At 51.8% G+C, this 20803-nt stretch overlaps 1 protein-coding gene across 4 annotated transcripts in view; it reads right to left on the bottom strand.

Moving 5' to 3' along the window:
• The window catches only part of sema6cb (semaphorin 6Cb), a 68837-nt gene that overhangs the window by 4075 nt on the left and 43959 nt on the right, over positions 1–20803 (bottom strand). For 3 of the 4 annotated variants that reach the window (XM_029838370.1, XM_029838372.1, XM_029838371.1), the window contains 16 exons: positions 19807–19921; positions 19488–19545; positions 17413–17469; positions 16780–16881; positions 14991–15081; positions 13475–13597; positions 13293–13381; positions 12986–13203; positions 12368–12499; positions 12070–12225; positions 10520–10696; positions 10141–10278; positions 7804–7881; positions 4459–4520; positions 4213–4263; positions 2473–2628 (listed from right to left, as the gene is read on the bottom strand). In XM_029838370.1, the coding sequence (XP_029694230.1) occupies positions 2473–2628; positions 4213–4263; positions 4459–4520; positions 7804–7881; positions 10141–10278; positions 10520–10696; positions 12070–12225; positions 12368–12499; positions 12986–13203; positions 13293–13381; positions 13475–13597; positions 14991–15081; positions 16780–16881; positions 17413–17469; positions 19488–19545; positions 19807–19921 (1803 nt within the window). The remainder of the gene's footprint in view (positions 1–2472; positions 2629–4212; positions 4264–4458; positions 4521–7803; positions 7882–10140; positions 10279–10519; positions 10697–12069; positions 12226–12367; positions 12500–12985; positions 13204–13292; positions 13382–13474; positions 13598–14990; positions 15082–16779; positions 16882–17412; positions 17470–19487; positions 19546–19806; positions 19922–20803) is intronic. The other variant, XM_029838373.1, reaches the window with a different exon arrangement.

Genomic DNA, 20803 nt, shown 5'->3' with positions numbered 1-20803 from the left:
GAAGAGCGATGACTCAATCAGCGGGACGCGGGACATATGGCGCCGCCGCTCACGGTGAAACGGAAGCCTTTAAAGCTGGCTGGCGGTGCGGGGAGCAGCTGGGGGGGGGGCACGGGCGCCGTTTCAGACAGGTTCCTGGCTCTGGAACAACCAGCAGCACACATTTGAACATTCTGGGAGTGACCAGCTGCGAGGCCACGCCCACCGCCCTCGACCAATCACAACGCTCCAGGACCTGAGTGTGCAAGGAGACGAGTGACAGCGAGGCTGGAGCGAACCTCCGGGAGGATCCGGATGTTCTGCTCAGCTGCAAACCTCAGAGCAGCCAAAAACAACTCAAACGGGTTTGATGAAGTCCAGTAAAAATCTGGATTAAAATCTGGAGTGTAATCTGAGGATCTGTGAGGAGCTCCAGGATCTAAAGAAGCTTCTGGACTGGATCTGTGAGGAGCTCCAGGATCTAAAGAAGCTTCAGGACTGGATCTGTGAGGAGCTCCAGGATCTAAAGAAGCTTCAGGACTGGATCTGTGTGGAGCTCCAGGATCTAAAGAAGCTTCAGGACTGGATCTGTGGGGAGCTCCAGGATCTAAAGAAGCTTCAGGACTGGATCTGTGGGGAGCTCCAGCATCTAAAGAAGCTTCAGGACTGGGTCTATGGACCAGCTCTTCTCTCCAGTTCAGACTCCAATTACCAGGAATCTGAACTGGTCCTGCAGCTTTAAAAGAAGTGCTAACGGACGCTAACGTGTCCAAGGTCAGTCCCGACGTGAGGAACCCTCCTCTCGGCCCCCCTCCCTCGCGGGGGCGATTAGACGCTCTGGAACACAGACAACAACTTGGCCCCCGTTTCATTTCTCCTTTTTGGCAAATGGAGAGTAAAAAAAAAAGACTCTAATTAGTTTCTGCTTCTGCGAGCTCACGAGTGCATGTAATTATTCCCTTAATGGCTACTTCATTCCAAGAGCGGCAAACGAGACAGGAACAGCCCCCGCAGCCCCCCCCCTCCCCGCTCGGAACCGATAACAGAGGTCACGTGACCCTCGTGGTCCTCCAAAGATCTATTTTGAGAGTATCGAGCCTTAAAAGTGAGACCGAGGCAGGAGGAACATGTGAGGGTGGAGACGGAGAAGCTGCCGATGGGGGCGGCTCTGTGAGGAGACTTTAGGGTTTGTTTCCATAGCCGGACCTTTACGGCGTGCGGCTAACGCCTCGCCGTGACTCCAGGGGAGCTTGACGGAGCTGAAGGGACGCCCGTTTGAAACGTTGGGGACGTTCAGAGCGAAGTGACCTGAAAAACCTTCACGTGACGACCGCACGCTAATGAGCCGGCGCCAAACTGACAGATTAAAAATGTGAGAAATAACGAGTGGTGATCATTAAGATCAAGACGTGGTGAAAAATTCAACGGTTTTGTAGGTGGCGTCGTTTATCGCTGCCTTAACGTCTGATCAGAAAGTAAAAAACAACCAACTGTGGATTTTAGGAAACAGATGAGAACATTTAAGAAAAATTCTTTGTGCTCAAATAATTATAATTGTTATTCTAAAATCCGCTCGTCAAAGTCACAAAGCTAGGATCCATCACACTTAGCCTTCACCCACCAGCTACTGTCACTATTAGCTAACATGGTAAGCTAATGAGCTGTTTTCCAAATATATAGCGAGATAGCTAACGTTGATCTATCTGCCACGTATCCTCACTGAATTTGGTTTTCTAACATTATTAAACCATTTTTGCAGTAAAGACGTGTCGATTTGGGGAGAACAGATAAAACTCTGAGATGGATCCAAACTCCGATGGGAACGATGAGGATTATAAATGTAAATGAACGCTCACGTAGAGCTTCAGACTTTAATTCAGCAGAAACCACAAAGGGACTTTTCGAAATAAAAAATGAGGACGATCCAGACGGGAGCGGCCTGCTTCTCCGGCTAATTTGAAGAGTTAATTAGAGGAAGTGCATTATTATTTATTTATTTAAGGCAATAAATTGCTACATGTAGCTAAACAAACTACATGTTTTTCAGTGACACTGAAGGATTGCAATGCTACGGCTAATGAGACATAAAACAAACCAAAGTTATTAGCATGAACATTCGCTAAGACATTAGCTTGGCTAGTGCGTTAAGCGTTAGTGAGCTAATGAAAGTGATATTTCATACCGGAAGAACAGTTCCAAAGATTAGAACGTTAGCGTCAAAAGCTACCAGTTCCATTTTTTTTTAACATTCACTTTAAACTGTTATTACTTGGAGAATTCCAAGGAAATTGACTGTTGTCAATGCCAGAATGATCCGATCATTTTAAAATGTAGCTAGCCGGATTCATGCGTGCATGCTAACATCAGGAGACTGTTCTGCCAGCGTGAAGCACTGGTGCGTGGTTATCGTGTTAGTGGTCAGGCTGGTTAGTGGTGGGCGATGAGGCGTTTGGGACTGGGATTCACTGAGGACAGGGCGTCCCTCCCCCTTACCCTCCATCTCCACACTGATTGGCTCCGAGTCAGGTGACCCGTGTCCCCCCGTGGGGAGAGGGCCATCGGGACCTGTACCTCTTTCGGGGTCACCTGCCTCCTTTGGAAATGCTGCCCCTTTAGAGGTTGTGGTGGCACTTGTGGGTGTGGTCTTCCCTGTGGTTGTAGCGAAGGGGGGAGAGGAGGAGGAGGAGGAGGAGGAGGAGGAGGAGGAGGAAGGAGGAGGGGCAACAGAGTGAATGATTAGTGAAAATGGGAATCAGCCTGGAGAGTCAACTTCAGACATGAGGAGTCCTGAGGGGGAACAATGAGTCAGCGTAAACATGGAGCCCCGGTGAGGATGAGGAGCACCGCGAGGAAGCTTCACCAGCGGACGCACACACAGATGGAGGAAGCAACTCAGACCGGCAACGCCGAAGCAACGGGGCAACTTGGGCCGCCACTGTCACCGTTACCTGTCCCGGGTCAAAGTTCAGCTGCCAATCAGAACTGTCTGAAGCCTCCCAGCAGCAGGGGCGGCGCTTTACGTTCATTTAGAGCAGTTTCCACGGCAACCATCTTCAGACACAGTCAGTTGCGTCGCCTCCAGCTCAGCCGGTGTGGGCGGGGCAACTTTGGTGCCTCTGGTTGTTACAATCACTCAGCACCCGTTTAGTGTAACTGGTTAGTCAACAAACCCAGTGGTGTCTTTTAACTGGTCTCTCCTGATTGGCCAGTTTGTTCAGTCTGGTAGCAGCTGATTGGTAGAGGCCCGGGTGGGCGGAGCCTAACCACCTACTGACTGGATTCCGCAGACATCACACTCACAAACGCACGTGCACGCTGAGCGTCGTCATCAAAGCGACGTCCTGGCCTCCCTCGCCTTGTTAGCGTCCTTGAGGTTACGAGCGGCGGCGTGCCGTCACTGGCGATAACGAGGCGCCGTAATGTTGAGGAAGAGAGCGCGCTCGCTCTCAGCGCGGCGTCCACGCCGCTCCCTCTTAATGTGGCGCCCCGTCACTTCGCCATCTGCACCGGCCGAATTATTAGCGGACGGCGGGGGGGCATTTAGCGGCGCCGCCTCAGACGCCGGGTCCCCATCGCACCAGTTCAGCTTCCACGCAGCCTAACTGGCCAACATCCACCAATCAGCTGCTGCCATTTTCACCCCCCCCCCCCAGAGGCAGAGAGGTGGGTCTCCCATTAAAACTGACTGGTTTTTAAATGTCGCAGCGGCGGTTAAAACACCCCTGGAGCAGCGCCTGCTCGCTCTGATCCATTTGGCTTTGGCAGCGGTTCCGTTGCTGCTGGGAGGGGCTGCCAGGGGCAGTGCGGCGTGGCCGGGGGGGGGGTTGGTAATGGGACGTGACAGGGAGGATGATCCTTGCTGATACTGGGAATTAGGCAGGATTCTGCGTGGTCACGTCGCTGCAGACGCCCCCTCCCACATTAAAAGCATCACTACATCTGTTCCAGGACGACCTCAGACATGGAGGACTTAAGGTCACATGACCACAGCGACCCAGACTGGACCCAGGCTAGCTGATTAGCATGCTAACCCTTTTACCTCAGTCTTTTCTGCCAGTCTGTGGGATTAAAAATAGCCGCATCAGGTTAAAACGGCTAACGTCCCGACATCAGCGTCTGACCGGAATAAGAACGAGGTCGGGGGAGGGGGGGGGGGATTCCAAGGATAAAAAGGCAGGTTTATAAAGGAGGAGCCCACGGCGCCGCGGCACCATAGAGAGGAAGTCCACTGACCGTACGCAGAGTCCAGCGCCGTGTTCTGCCTGCGAGTGGTTGCCAGGACGTCTGCAAAGACAACAGAGACACGACTTTAGTTCTTATCAGGCGTTCTATTAAAGCGGCGCCTCAGACGCTCCACCAGAAGAGTTCTCCGGCAGATTAAAGGAACAAAATCAAAGCACTTTTTAATCTCCTCAGCATCGCTGCAGCTTTTAGCCGAGTCAGCAAAATCCCGTGGGCGGGCTGAACGAGCCGTCTCACCGTGGCAGGTGTCAGGGACGAGCTGGTGGTAGCCGTTCTCCACGTCCTGCTCCGAGCCGCCTCTGGAAAACAAAGAGTAAGGGATCAGCCCATCCCCCGAACCTGGTTCTGGGAGCCCAGTGCAGCGTGAGGAAGTTTAATTAGGTCTGCGTCTGAGGTCGGAGCGAGCCGAGCCTTCTGCTGCCGGGACCAGCAGGGGAACAGCGACCTTGGGTCCTCCTCCAAGGTCGGATTTCAGGCGTTTCAGCAGGTTTCAGAGCCAGTTTGATGCAAAGCGGCGAAACGGTTTTCGTCCTTCTCGCCCTCTTGGACCTGCTCGGGCTCTCGGACCTGCTCGGGCTGAAACCGCCGCCTGCGGGCGGAGACGCTCCAGGCGCGTTCACGGAACGCCGAGGACAAAGACGACCTCGGGCTTCACTCGTTGAACGTGTCATTAAATGGAGCAGATCGGTGAGAAGCTGCTCCTCAACGTTCCTGACTCGGAGCATCGAGGCGTCCCACAATGCATTGCACCTCAGCCCTTTGTTGAGCTTTGTTCTGTCAAACATCTGGAACTCCTGTGTTCCAGTGACAACCGGACTTCCTGTTTCACAGAGCCGGAACCAAGGACGAGGTGGGAGGGCAGAACACGGCTTCAGGGGGAACCGCAGAGTTCTGACACCTCCAGAACCAACCGGTCATCATCATCATCATCCTCATCAGGAAGCCCAGGCAGATGCTTCGACCCACAGATGCGACGAACGTTTCCCGTCCTCACACGAACCACCGTGACGGAGAAGCAACGGGAGAACAGGAAGTCAGTCCGCCTCCATTTATCGGGGTGGAAAAGCAACATTCCTGCTGCGGCTGGAGTCACGACTGGGAGGGGTTGTGTGTCGGCAGCGACCTTTGACCTGAAGGTCCAGAGGGGCTCCCGTCAGCGTCAGTCTGGCATTTCTCACATCTGTCTCCGCCGCCATCCGACTGCATCGGGAATGTCGGAGCGCCGTCCCAGATTAAAGGGCCCGTCTGCCAATCTGAGCGAGCTTCCACCTGCTTCACCGCAGCATCCCATAATTAATGACAGATCTGTGCGCTCATTAACACATGACAGGTCGCAGAGCGCGTTAATGACTTCACGCCGCCACCTGATGGATGACACGCCGTTAGATTTGCTTCCTGTCTGAAGGAGCCGGCGCTGCAGATCGATACGGCCCGGATTTAATAACGGAGCAAAGATCCGCATTGAAAGCCCACACTAAAGTGTTTGTTTGTTTGTTTGTTTGTCATCACGCTCTGCGTCCAGTGCCGAGCGTAAATATGATTTGGCCTCAGACGGAGCCGCTGTTGGCGGTCGGGGATAAAAGACGCTGACGCGGCGGCGTTTAACGGCTCCTTCATCTTGTTTAACCGGCCGGCCTTGTCCGGATCATTTGGACGGCGGCTGAGTTACGGGAGGGACGTGGGAACCTGTTGCTGCTCCTGGGAACCTTCCAGAACTGGGAACCTTCCAGAACTGGGAACCTTCCAGAACTGGGAACCTTCCAGAACGTTCCCGGGAACGGAACTTCACATGGCTTCAAGTCCGCGCGGGCGTCAGCATTTATGGTCAAAATAAGTCTTCTTCTTCATGGTCTTGGTGCCGCCGGGCTCCAGTGTGGGCCGTGAGTCCAGCTGAATCCTGCTGGACCAGGATCCTGCTCCAGGTTTTGGCTCACTCTGTGTTTTCACACCGGAACAGACAGTTAGTCCGGTTGGATGTAAACAGAATGACGCCTGGAGGTGCGGAAACACTTTTGGACCATCTGCTCCGTCCGAATGGTTCTTTGGATGTGTTATTTATGTTCGGAACGCTGCAGGTCCAGCGTGGGCCTCAGATGTTGCTCCGTAGGCTCCGGTTCAGAGGTCTGAAGCAGAGCAGCAGTGAAACAGCCGTAAAATAACAAACACGTGTGTTTCCAGGGTTTTACTGTCTGATTCTGCACCTCAGTCCACAGAACCTCATCCCCCGGTTCCCCTTCGTCCCCGACCACCAGGACCCGGTCCACCAGGACCCAGTCCACCAGGACCCGGTCCACCAACGATCATGCGTGTGGTGGATTTAATGAAAAACAGATGTTGTGATGTTTGAAACAGACTGATAAAACTCCTCTTCCTCCGTGCCCCCCCCCCCTCTGTAGGCCTAAACTGGATATTTTGGCTGATCTTCTTTACGTTCTGGTCCGCTGGGTTTTACAGCGTCTCAGTCCTGCGCGCCATGACAACGAACCATAAATCGAAGGCCATAGAGAAACGCTAAGCGATCCGCCATCTTCCTATACTTGTGAGGACTTGTGTCAGTCTTCCTCCTCAATAACACTGTCGTCTGCCCTGATCAGGTACTTTGATTTTGGACTGAAGTAGAAGGAAGTTATTAATGAAGATGGAAACAATAATGGCAGTGTGATGAGGTCCTCCTGGACCCCCCACAGGCTCTCGAATGCAGACTGAAAATGACCTTTTATATCCAATATCTGATACTTTCCTAGTTTCCACAGTCGTGTTTGCATTATTATTGGTTACTTTTGAGGACAGCAGAGCTTAGAAACAGAAATTGATAAATATAGAAACTACTTGCAGAAGGGAAACCACAGAAAGAGTGTGTGTGTGTGATGTCAGTCAGACGGTGCACAGAGGTAGGAATCGTCCCAGCAGGTGATCCAGGAACAGGTTGTACATCAACAAGGACGTGATGAGTCCTTGACTGTCAGGATGCCGATAGGGGGAGAAAACAGCACCTCTGAACGCTCCTCTTCCTCCTCTGAACGCTCCTCTTCCTCCTCTGAACGCTCCTCTTCCTCCTCTGAACGCTCCTCTTCCTCCTGCAGCTGTCTGTCAGCCTCTTCATCCATTCGTGCATCCAGCCACACGTTCATTTGTTTCATCCCTGACAGATAGGTGCAACCCCGTGCGTCGGCATGACGATGCTAAGGGAGAGACGACTGGCTGAAGGGGGGGCGGAGATGATGGCTCCTGCAGCTGCTCGGCTACACGTTATTGACCAACTTGCAAATCTGCCCGCTGTGACAGTGAGTTGCAGCTCTAATAACCTCTTTATAAGACCGCATCCACCCAAAACACCCCCGACTCCACTCCCTCATTAGTGCCAGTTCATCCGCAGCAGAATTAAGCGCTCAAACGGCCCGCTGGAGTGTTTTTATCAGGGAGCTAATCTGCACGCTTCTGTCTCCTGGCGCTTCCTGACTGAAGACTTTAATAAACCATGAATCAGAACAGTGCAGCTGCAACAGTCACGCCACAGTGGAGCCCCTCTGTTGTCATGTGACCGCCAATGCCCCTCCCACAGGACCACCCTTAACCACTTACTTGAATCCGGGCGAGACGGCGACGCAGCCGCCGGACTTCAGCCAGGCGCAGTAGGGGTCCCGTGAAGACAGACAGCTCCTGCACAGACAGAAACCAGACAGCTTCTCAGAGCTCGATCGCCAGCGCCGACCTTCAGCCGAGGCCCGGCGCCGACCTTCAGACGCACGCGGGGAGATGGAACCTCTCGAAAACGTTGAAAACTACCGGCGTACCCTTCACAACAATGAAAGTCTCTCAGACAGCGGCGTCCACCTGCTCCCCTCTTTCACTTAAAACACCGTTTTAGTCTTTTGTGTTGAATAAAAACCTCGGAGGAACCAAAGCCTTTTAACGAGGCTCCCAGGACTCCTCTTGAATATCTACAGTTACCGACGGCCATCAGAACTCGGCGCCACGCCGGTTCCACCCTCAGAACACCGACGTGAGCGAGGAACGAGGGACGACAGGCGGCAGCGTCCCGGCGTCACCAGACATTAACAAACCTCCGCGGAGGGCTCCTTCCTGCACCACCACGGTCGGTTTGTGGTGGCTTTTGGACTTGGATCAGACGCAGTTGCAGGGATTAGCATCATGATTTATTAACAGAATAAAAGATGTGATAAACAAAAGTGACTGTAAAAGACTGAAACATTAATCTTTCAGTCTAATTACAGAATAATAGAATTTATCTTCACCGACAGCAGCAATTATTCCAATATTTAAACCAACACTTAAGCCAGACTAAGTAGCTGCTTGTCTGTGTCTGTGTTTTAATTCAATTCCTTTCAAAATAAAAGTGCAATTATGCAGTTAAAAACAATGTTTTTAAAGCAAATCTTGGCAGCAGGACTTCCATTAGCATGAGAAAAAAGTCCTGATGATGCAGAAAAAGCAAAGAAGGATGAGAGGTGGTGTAAATCTGATGTGTGTGTGTGTGTGTGTGTGTGTGGAGGGGGCAGACATTCAGGGGGAGGGCAGACATGAAACCTGAGCTGCTGCTCCGTGCTGATGAGCCTTACGGGCCCCCTAATCCTGGGATGAGCTGTGCTGAAACTCCAGTCTCTAAAATGGATCTGGACATGGACACGCTCCATAAGCTTTCACCACGCCCCCCCCCCCCTCCTCTTTTCTCCCCCTTTCAAACTTCAGGGGGAAAAAGAAAACAAGGCCGTCGCCACGCTGGCTGCCAGCCAATCAGCTGAATCCAATTTATGACTAAACGTTGTTGAGCTCCTCCAGGCCGCTGCGGCCAGGGGTTAGCATGCTAGCATTCCCTGGGGGAGCCGAGGAGAAATCTGTTCTCTGACCTGCACGGGGCAACATTCCTCACCGCCCCAAAAATAGACGCAGAATCTGGGGAGAAAGCATACGAGCTGGGGGCTGAAGCAGGGCCTGGCAGAAGGCCGTCCACGCAGAGAAACAAACAACACGCACTCAAGGTTCTGCTTTGAACAGGGAGATCCAGTTCCAACTGTGTTTATCCAGTACCGAGCCTGTGATGCTTTAGTAAGCGCATCTCTCATTGACCTTTATTCATGAAGGCAACACGGAACGAGTAAATTAGCAGCAGTGGGACAAAAACAACTCCGGTCTGGCTGTAAAAATGTAATAAAGGCAGGAAAGGAAAGGAAGCAGCTGCTGGGAGGATTCGTATTTACTGCTTCAGACGGGATTCTGCTGCTACCCGACAGTTGATTCCAGCTCACCTGAAGACACGGCGCCTCTAAACCCACAAACATGTTATTGTCTAACTGTCACAATCGCCCAGTTAAAAACAGAAAAGTGTTAAAGACGCGCCATCGTGCACGCTCAGGCGGGAACATCGACGCTCTTATCGTCGTCAGGGCTTTTTAGGGGAAATTGGGCCTTGGTGAACCAGGCAGATAACAGCGTAACATCTGCTATTTTTCTACAGGCTTTTGTGGAAAATGTCGTGGGCGACACAGAGAGCCGACGCGTTCCTTCAATTGGTGGTTGTGGAGGAAATTGATGCAGCTTCTCCTGTTATCTGAAGTCATTTCTGCAGAGAAGCAGGATTTCTGCCTCCTGACTTCATTCTTCTTCACTGTCCTGTTAGCAAAACTACACAAAGCTCACACTTGTTACAAATCACCTGCTCCAGTTGGATGGGGTTGCAAATGGAGCTCTAATGTGATCTAAATAATGGGCAGGATCCCGTCCGCTAGAATAGATCCTCCAGCTGTTGAGACAATGCTACAATGTTGCGATTGACCTCAGTGCACGTTACACCTGTGCTGTGCACACCCCCGAGCACACACGTAGCTCACAGGTACCTCTGAAGAGACCTGGGCTTGGTCTGTACCAGCCTCTTATTCATTTCCTCCACAGGTGACTCACTTCCTGCAGGTGCTGTAGTCGGAGCAGCGGCTTAGCGGGACACGAATCACACAGCTGGAGAATGCCACGAACACGGCGTGATGGTCCCGGTCCAGCTCCAGGCCCAGAACCCTCCGGTCCTCTCCACGAACATCGCATCTGCGGAAGAAGGGAAACGGCCAAGATCAGAGGTTTGCTCTGGAAAAAGACGAGAATTTACGAGAGAAAACAACAAAAGAACGTCCCCCCGTGGCTGCGCGGGGTGACGCAACGCATGACAATAGAGGGTGGGGGTGGGGGGGGGCACGGCCCCACGACGGCTCCGCAGAGGAGGAGAAGAAAGCGGTCAAACAAGGAGCAAGGAGGGGAAAAAAGAAATGAAAAGGAGGGATGGTCTGACTTGTTGGGGTTGTACACGTCGATGTCCTCCAGGAGCAGTGTGCTGAAGGAGGCGTTGGCCCCCTCGGTGCTGGCCAGGACCTTCAGCACGTGGCCGTTGTCCGAGCCCAGGAAGACCACGGTGTGGTTCTTATACGGCCCCGCAGACGTGTCCACTGCTATCTGGGTCAGCTTAAACCTGCGGAGCAAACAGCAGCAGAGAGATTAGAAACGTGCTGATGTCTGCGGCCAAAGGAGCAGCCTGGCGCTGCCAAATGTCAGCACGTCAACGGCGCTGTTGTTGTTTTGTCAAAGTCGATTTCCCCTGATAAACAGAACAAGAGTGGGCGAACACTGAGCTCATCGCTGTGCAATCAATCACTTCATCTAACGAGGTGTGCTTCCTCCAGCACCTACATCCGCTCCCGCTCCCTTTAATTCGTCTCCCATCCACCCACAGCCGTCCCATTGATCCCCCCGTCCGTCCTGCTGTTTAGCAACTGTCCAGCCAGGGTTTATTATCTTTCCTGGTCGGAACTTTCCCCCCCGTTCGGAGCATCATCCACCGCAGCAGATCAGGATTAAGCCTGGTGCTGAAGGGCACCTTGAGCCCGCTGGATGTTTAACAGGAGGACGGCTTTACTTACTGACAGCTCTGGGATTTGAACACACACTCTTCCTCTAACAAACCCGGTCACATCCTTCCCACACTCTCCTGACATCAGCCTGCGTGTCCTCACCCCTGTCCCTCCCTGAAGGGTCCCGCTGAGCCTGCTGTGTTTACCCACATCGGCTTGGCCAGCACGTCCCACAATGACTCTGCAGTACTGCGAGACGCTGCTGGTTAGATTTCATTTATCTATCTGCTCTCAGGGGAGAGGCGAGAGGCAGATGGGATGTTTTTGGAGCCCAGATGCGAAGCAGCGAACGTTTCCCCAGTGTGGAGCCACTGCGGTGTCTGGCTGGCTGTCAGCCTGGCTCTGCCTCTGCAAGCATAGAGTGTGTGTGTGTGTGTGTGTGTGTGTGTGTGTGTGTGTGTGTGTGTGTGTGTGTGAGATGAATATCTGCAGTGTTTACCAAAGTCTGAGGTTGAAACACTCAATCAGACATTCAACATTTGGTCCATTGTCATTTGATACCAGTGGCAGCTAAAATGCATCACTCACACACACACACACACACACACACACACACACACAGTGTAATTTAATGCACCCAGTTACCCTCTGAGCTAATATCTCACACACAGCAGCACAGACAGTTTAGCTCCGTCCTCTCTGTGTGAACTGAGCTGAATTCCTGATCTGAGGATCTCCTGGAATCATGTGATCCGATGATCAGAGTCATCAGTCCCTTATTCCTACACACAGCAGCTGCCCAGGTGGAGCTCTCTGGGCAGCAAGGCCGCTCTTCTGATGTAACTGGAGATCGATGGGAGAGTAAATCTGATGGGTTTCATTGGGGGATGAGGCCGTATCGTTTAAACAGCCCACCTGAAGGTAATAACATGGTTACAGATAATCTATAACGGCAGATTCCTCTGATAACGCCTCACTTATGTCGGGGCCGTACCTGCTGGTGGTGCGGGTGAAGTACGGCCTGTCGTTGACCGACGGCACCGACTCGTCCATGAGTGGGAACGTCTTTATGAAAGTCAGAGTCTCGTCGGGGAAGGTGGTCGATGACTTGTACGCGGCGGCCGAGCCCTCGCCGGCGCAGCAGCCCGGTCTAAAACAAACGTACGTCCCATCAGCCGTTTGTTGCCGTGGAAACAGGCGGGAGGCAGGTGCCCTGTGTCCCTGCCTGTTTATTGTTGTGGATGATTGTGCAGAACAACAGCAGCAGGGACAGAGAAAGACGTGTCCCTCACCTGGGCTTTGGGACCTGCTCGTCCGGGACGGGCGTCCACACCGACTCGCTGTTTCGCTGCTCTTTGAATTTGCCACTAAAAGCCTTCTCTATGTCGTCCATGTAGAAGGCACAGACGGCTGAACCGGTGATGCTGGCAAGAGAAAAAGCGTAAAAGCGCACGGATGAAGGTCAGAGACATTCTCTGTTCGCGAAAGAAGGTGATTTGTTTGTTGTGCGACACGTCTGCCTACGTTTTGTTACGTTGTCAACAATGCTGGTCTTCAAAGAACATTTTCCGGGAATTAATTTTATGTTTACTTGTTAAATGTCCCATTCGTCACGCAGACGGGGAAGATTTCCCAGAACAACCTAAAGAATGTCATTATCACAGCCAGTTCTGAGGTCTGGGGCCCTTCTCAGATACATTAATAACAGAAGGATGGGTCCCAGAAGGACTCCGCTATTACCAAGTTTTAATATACAAAACTGATGTCGGTTCTGAGGCGTTCCTCAGGGATCCATCTCTGTTCCTCTGCCAGTGTATCAAAAAAATCCTTAATTTGTTTCAGCTGTGCTCATCATTTCATTTAGAGACTGAAGAGCACCCCCAACACCCACCCCCATCCATCCTCCTCACCTGTTGGCCTGAGTGGTGAAGACCCCCAGGACGGCAGGTCGGCGGTTGATCTGCAGCACGTTTGTCAGCGACTGCAAGACATCGAAGTAGAAGAAAGAGTCGCCGGGGACGGAGCAGTTCAGCCGAGCTTTGAGGAACGAGGTCCAGTAGCGTTCCAGGACCCTCGGAGATCCGCCGTTGTCGTTCTTACAAACCCGGGCGACTCTGGAGAAAACCACCTGGTGACGACAGGAAGGGGAACTCTTATTCACAGCCTGGCTTCCTTTCAGTCTGCATTAAAGAGGAGCAGGGAGGTGAGGGCCCTCACCTTGCCCAGGGCGGTGTACTCCACCGCAATCTCGCTGAAGAAAAAGTAGACGTAGTTCCCGTACTCAATGGCATGGAGAAAATGGGGTTCTGTGGGACACAAAGAGGCTCAGACTCCATCCCCGCCGGAGCGCCACAACCCCGTTAGCTTGAAATTGACACATGAGCATGCTGGACGCTCACCTCGCAGCCATTTAGAGTCGTACTTGACGGTGCGGAGAACCGGGCTGCTCTCTCCCAGACTCCTGTAAATCACCGCGTCGCTCGCCAGGAAGTCCGTCATGGTGGCCGAGTAGAAATCGCCCCCTGGGGAGACAGAACACACGGGCGGGATCAGCGTTCCTGAGGAGAAAGAAACTCCTTTCAAGTGTCTATTCAGGTAGGTGATTTTCACTGGCCTTTAGAAACAGGCGGAGGAGAACAGGCGTCTTGTTTAATAACACCCAGCGTGCCTGAACTTTGCATAGGAAATGTCAGAGGAAAGCTGCAGGATCAGCTTCCTCACCCCTCTCACCCCCACACCTCCCCCAGCCGCGATCTTCCTCCACACATCCAGCACTTCTGATCACTTCCTGTGGTTATTCAGCCCGATTGATGGCTGAGGCGGAGCGGTTGCCGTACTATTGAGCCATAACCAAATCGAAATGTGTCATTTGTTTCAAAGAAACATTTGGTTTTGACAACATCCAGCGAAATGAGAGAGCAGAAAGTGTTGAATCGTACCCAGCAGATGTGCGCCGGCCCTGAGAAGCACCTCGTCAGCTCTAACGTGCGAGAACAGCAGATTCATTTTGTGTTTCCACCTCACTGTTCCTCTCAGTCAGCTCCAAAATCTCCTCTTTGCCAGGAGGGGGCTTTCAGGGAACCTACCGCCCAGAAACCTCCACGAGGAGACCCAGGACACACTGGAGGAACAAAGACCAAAGGCCTGGCAGGTCACCCGAGGGGACGTTCTGACTGTTCCCAGATAAAATCTTCCAATATTTAAACCGTTTTCCTGCAGCAAAACTTCAGGTTTGACGTTTATGAAGCGTTTGATCCTGCAACATCGGATGCCAAAAACTGATCCAACAACATTTTCAGCACTTTCCTCCTCCCCGTCAGTACTATTTCAGCGGCCGATCCGACGGCTGCCTGGCTCAAGGGCAAAGGCAGCGGCAGCAGCCTCGACGCTGGTGTTTCAGCAGCAACCTGCGTTTCATCTGCCGCACCGACTGTCGTGTCTACGTTTCAGAACTTCTTTGTCCCTCTTTGCCTGCCAAAAGAGGACGCGCGGGACCAAAGCAGGCCTTGCAGCAGCCGTCTGGACGCGTCACCCTCGCGCATGAAAAAAGTGCCGAGTCAGTCGGATCTTTATGGATGCTGCTAAAAACCCATCTGCTTCTTCCATGTTCTGGGCGTTGATGTGCCTCCACCATCTGTTTCATTCTTTGTGTTTGAACTCTGTCCTTTCCTTCAAAAACAGGCTTGATAAATCTGTTATTCACCCTTTTATTACTGGCCATCATTTCAACCTCAAAACACATAAAATAATGAATCAACGGCGTGCGTGGAGAGACAATAAACAGCATTTGTGCTTCCAGCGTGACCGTTTCCGTCTTCCTGTTGTTCCTGTAATGGTGTTTTTGTCCGTGTTTCACCTCTATAAATCCATGCGATCAGCTTGGGTATAAAAAGTGTTCCGGGCGTCCTCGCTCACCTGCAAACAGGCCCACGTTGGACTGGCGAGACTCGAATGGACAGCGGGCCTGTCCCACCACCTCCTCCCCTTCCTGCTCCAGTGTCGCCATCTGGGAGAAGAAAATCCTTCATAAATACACGCACGGAACCATAAAACCAGCCCGGGGACATAAAAGACAACTGTTAACACAGAACCGGGATCATAGACCTGTAAAACCAAAAGGACGCAGCCGCCATAAAACAGGAACATCAACGTGGCGAGCGCCGTGGCGTTGCTCCTGGCTTTATTTGAGCGGTGAAGTCTGAGGGTTTATCGCCCCGCTGCTGTAACTTGTTCCAGCCCGTTTCTCCGTCGCCCTCGGTAACAACAAGGTGACACAGGCAGCAGATTATCAGTTCATTAACGCTGCTGATGCTCCACCGAGGAGCTTCAAACCGCTCCTCCCTCGTGCACGAGGCTGCTGGAGCCGCTCTGTTTACAGGTGACCCCGGTACACCGGCACGTCATCTGCCTTCAAACACGCCTGCCTTTGATGTTTTATCCCGTTGGACAGGATCAATCCCGGAGGTTAACGAGCTACACGGTGCTGGATGCTGGATCTGGTCTACCAGCGAGACAGGAACGACCTGACGGGGCAGAAACCCTCTCTCAGAGGTGAGTCTGGCTCCTGTTCTGGGGTAGTCTGACCATCCAGGCTGCACGCTGACTGGTTCAGGCTCATCACCCACGGTCGGCTCAACGGACCGCATTGAGCTTAGCCAGGAGATAAACAGCCTGGGAAAACGGTCCCGGTGGAAGGTGTCACAGTTTATTGGTGGTTATTGGTGATCAGGACCTTCACGTGTCGGGGGCAGGCCGGTCCTGACAGGTTTCATGTAGGACAAGTTGCAGCTGGCTGTGAACACGCCACAGTCCAATCAGAGGTGGGACCAAATCTATCCGAGCTTCATGAGCCAGAAAAAAGAAGGTGCGTGTCCGCGCCCGGCCCGGCCCGGCCCGGCGCCACGGAGCTGCGGCGCTGCGGCTGTAATTGGATCAACGTCGGCCAGAACGGCAACAAAACAGCTCCGGTCACATTTGGTGGAAAGTGCTCAATTTAGGAACGAAGAGAAAAAGCTTTTAAGTGCAGCTCAGCCAGAGGTTCCTGCCTTCTCCAGACAGACCTTGAAAGCAGGAAGCAGATGGATGAAAGAAGGTAAATAAGAACCCCGAAGCAAATTAAAAGAGAGCGGTTCTTGTTTTTTGATGTCCTGAGGAGACCGAACCGTTCTGCTTCCTCCCGATGAGGAGGACAAACAGGGCGGCTGCGGACGGAGGACCTACAGAGCTCTTTAGGAGTCCCTTGCATCAATCCTGGGACATGAAACCCCCCTGGAAAGTATCCAGGTCGCTGCTCCTGCGTCCAGCCTGACCGTGCACGGCACCAGTCTGGCACCATTTTCTATCCATCCTGACAGCTGACAGAGTGTATGATGGATGCGTCTCCGTCCACAACAAAGTCCCACAGCTGCACTGTGGTTATGGACGTCCTGCTGGCCTCATTCTGCACACGTGCACGCGTACGCCCCCCCTGGCAGAACTGTGTTGGGAATTTGGTTGAAAGAGTTTTGACCACAGCAGCTCCACAATGGCTTTAAATATTAAACATTGAAACATGTAGGAAGAAAAAGAAGATGTCTGATAATCTAAATCCTCCATAGCAACACAAAGACGCGAGCACGGTGACCCAGGTCAGATCCGGTTTGGGGTCTGCGTCGGCTGCTTATCCGTACGGCCGTGAAGTGGCGGTGGCGAAGGTGAAGCTCACCTTATAGTTCCGGCAGGTGGGGTTGAAGGCGTTGGTGCCGCAGGCAAACAGCGTCTCATCGTTGCGCGGCACCAGCACCTTGATGTAGTTGTAACATTCATCCTGTCAGGGACAAAACACACATTTGGGACTGTGTGAATGAACGAATCAAAGCCGGACACACACACACGCACACACACACGCACGCACGCGGTTTGCCAACAGCTAAGCTAATCTCTGTGCAGATGAGGAGTCAAAAATAACCTGCCCTTGAAATTACCACCATTTCTGTGGTCACTTCTGCCGAGAACCTCACGCTCCGATGTTTTGTCGGCCCAGTTATCCAATTACTCAGACCATTTAACTTTCCAGTATGCAGCTGTGTGGCTGCGACACGTGAACCGCCGCTTGTTTTTTTTCCATTTATTTCGCTGGAAGTAAAAGTCTCACGTTGTGTTTCAGCGCCTCTAACAAAACAGGCTGCATCTGTTCACGCGGGTGTGGATCTGAGGTCTACAACTGCTCGGCTGGCTGCTGCCTCAAGACATGCACTGGCAGGCAGGAATTAGCCGGAATGCTAGCGCAGGTGATGCGGCCGCGCCCCTTCGGAGCCGTTTATTGATCAGGAGGTGTTTCCTCGGAGGTAGTACTCACGCTGTTCTTCCCTCTCACGGTGCACTTTGCCACATCCTTCGTCTTCCAAGTCAGTTTCTGAAAGGAAGAACAAGCAGCAAAGCGTCAACTTAGACGTGATCCCGTTGTCAGCACCGCAGCTGTGATGAAAATCTCATTAACATCAATAAACTGCTGCGAACATAAAAACACAAACTGTGAAGACGAGGAGGCCTCGGGCACTAAAGGCCCGGCGAAGCTGTTCAGAGATAAACAGCTACCAAAACACACATACAAGATGTTTGCAGTGCTCTGCTGTCACTGTGACGAGCAGTCCGTTAGCTCCAATTAACCTCCTGACCACGGCCATGCCTTTGTCTCTCACACACACACACACACACACACACACACACACACACACACACACACAGTTTATTTTTGTTCCAGTCGCAGGTACTGCTGAAATTATCAGACTCTCAGACCTCAGAAACCTGACCGAGGACGCCATCACTGCGGTTCCAGTCCATATCGTATCTTTATTAATATATTTAGAATAATTTATATTTATAATAAGTTATACATTTTAATAATATCTTTATTAATAGCCAGCAAACAGAACGTGAGCTCTCACTTGGCTGCTAACTATGAAACTTTTTTGGTTGTTTCTATGGTAATTTTATGGCAATAATAGTGAATTTTTATTATGAAAGTATTTTAATCCAGTTGGGGTCAAATTAGCTAAAAAAAGACAAACTCAGCTTAGAAGATGTTAGTTGGAGCATGATGGCAACAGTAAACATCAACTTAAATGTTTGACATCAGTGTGATAATGGGAAGCAGAGCTTTGAAGGGAAAATGAAGATATTAATCTATTTAAAACTGCCAGACCCCCCCCCAACACACCTTGTGTTGTCATAATCAGAACTGGGCGAATTAATTGCCGTGCTTTGATTGATTAATCCATCAAAAAGAAAATTAGTTTCAGTCTTTTTTGATAGTCCCTTCATTAATTTCTAAATGTCATATGATGGTTACAGATGATTAAATGTCAGCGTTTCATTTATGATAAATACGAAGACTCCGGCTCATTAAGACAATGACGACTTTTTATGATACTCAACTTTTTTAACACTCTACAACAAATCCGATCCCCTTGACTAAACTCCAGCCAGTACTGAGCTCAGTCAGCCAGCTAATGAGCAGTGGAGGAGAGGAACCGTCCCCCCGTCCTGATAAACCTGCGCTCACCGAACGGCTGCGGACGACACCAAAGATCCGGAGGGAGTCAGCGTTATGATAATGGCGGCCGTCTCATCCGAGCTCCGTCTGGGTGAGTAATAATCACCTGTGGCGACGCGGAGGCTGGCGAAGGGCGGAATATAAAAGAGCACGCCTCGTCAGAAAAATGAAAAACTGCTTTGAAGGACGAGCCCCGGCGGAGGATCGGACATGCGAGGGAGAGGACCGCACCTGGAAAATCAAACTCAGACGGATGGAGGGACGGTCGGCGGAGGCTTCCATAGTTAATGTCACACCCGTGGCCACTCGGGTCTGATTGAACAGCTAAAAAAAATGTTTCAGGAGCCGAGAAAAGATGGAGGAGCCAAAGAGCCCAGTAACTCTAATCAATACGCCTGATCTCCCAGGATGAATAACGAGCTGCTCCCTGATCTAAATACAAACAAAGAGCGGATCTGTGGAGGGTTTTATGAAGGAGCGGCCATGTTTGAGGAATGAGACGCAGATAGGAGGCAGCGGCTGCTCTCTGCTCACATCAGACGCACCTCTGAGGAGAGATGGCTTCATAAAGAAGAAGATAGCAGAGAAAAAGGTCATTCTTCCTCTGAAGAAAAGCAGCTGATCCGCTGTCTGATCCTGACAGGCTCCTTCATGTTCACGTAGAGGACTGATACGCTGGAGGAGAGGCTTCATTAGCACCTGTTCCACTGCCGGCAGGTGTTGGTAATAACACGGTAATCACACTATTATGACGAGGAAATAAAACTCAACGCGACTTCATTGGCGTCTCTAAAGAGCGCGTTCCATCCTTGAACGGAGCAGACGGGGATCTGGCGAGTAAACAAGAGAACCTCACCTGGAACACACGTTTCTCCTACCTGCTGTGGGGTTATCTGCTCAGAGGACACGGCCAGATTAACAGCAAACACATGGTCCCTGTAAGAGACAGAGGCAGGTGGGGGGGGTAAAGTCCAGCTCCAGTGGCCTCTGGTCAAACCTGCTGTATTCAAATCTATCTCCAAGTGTTTGGAGAGCTTCAGTTATTAGCATACATGTAGCTTTAAGCTTGAGGAGCAGATGAGCCGAGCAGAAATATTCATTTGAAGAACTGGAATCAATGATTGTGCTTGTTGGTGCTGCCACAGATCCTTGTTTGGATCTGATCAGATCTGTGTTTAGGAGGAGGCGGCGACCTACCGGGCAGCGATGTAGAGCATGTGGTTGATCCTCAGCATCCTCTGGAAGTCCAGGCCCAGGCGGACCGTGTCGTTGTCCGACATCAGCCCCTGGAAGCTGGGGTACAGGTAGGAGGCTGCCAGGGAGAAGAGAGAAGCCGTGAGTGGCCCGATTTTAATCCAAATATTAGAGCTTCTCCAACAAATACCCTCACAAGTAGAGTTGTGTTTGTCCAAACAACAAACATCCTAAAAGGATCACTACACCCAGGCTAACATCTGGCCTTTTGTTCTGAATAATACTCTATGCTGATGAGGGTTTGTGGAGGTGGATGAGCTGGGGGGGCGTCGGAGGAGCATCCACCTCAGCAAATTAGCCGACCGTGTCACAGAAGTCAGCCTCCTTTTTAAATCAATAGCAGCACTTAAATAAACAACTGTGCATTGGTGACCTCACTTGACCCGAACATCTGGGTGCTTTAAATATCGGCAACGTGGCTCCCTGGACTCTGGTGCTCGTTAACAGATGTCAGCGGTTTAATAAGTCATGCTGAGAGATTAATTAGCCAACAGGAGGTGACGTTCTCCACTTTCACTGGCAGAGCGACGGCTTTTCAAGCGTTTGCTAAAGTCTGCGTGAGCCGGAAATCAGACTGGCCGGACCTGCTGCTGCCTCCTCATCACCTGCTGCTTTCCAGTTCTGAACCGTTCTAAAGGTTCAGCTCGGGTCTGGATCAGCGAATGGCTGCATTAATGACCCCCCGTCTGAGCCCAGCCTTTGTTGAATTAGCAACCCTCCCCAGGATTACAGCAGCAGCTGCAATCACTCTCCCACCCGGGGGTCCTGGAGTCCTCCGACCGCCGGTGCCGATCGGCTCTTTAAAGATTTAAGTGCCGGACCTCACTGTACCAGCTCTTCCAGAGGCTCGGCGGTGCTTCCACCGGAGGATTCTAATTACTCCTCAGCACTTTCACATCCTCTAAAGTTGAGTGAGGAAGAGGAGGGCCGCGGGGGACAA

This window comes from Takifugu rubripes, chromosome 7, assembly GCF_901000725.2.
Source record: "Takifugu rubripes chromosome 7, fTakRub1.2, whole genome shotgun sequence".
NCBI classification, from domain to species: Eukaryota; Metazoa; Chordata; class Actinopteri; order Tetraodontiformes; family Tetraodontidae; genus Takifugu; species Takifugu rubripes.
This window is presented reverse-complemented; position numbering and strand designations above follow the sequence as displayed.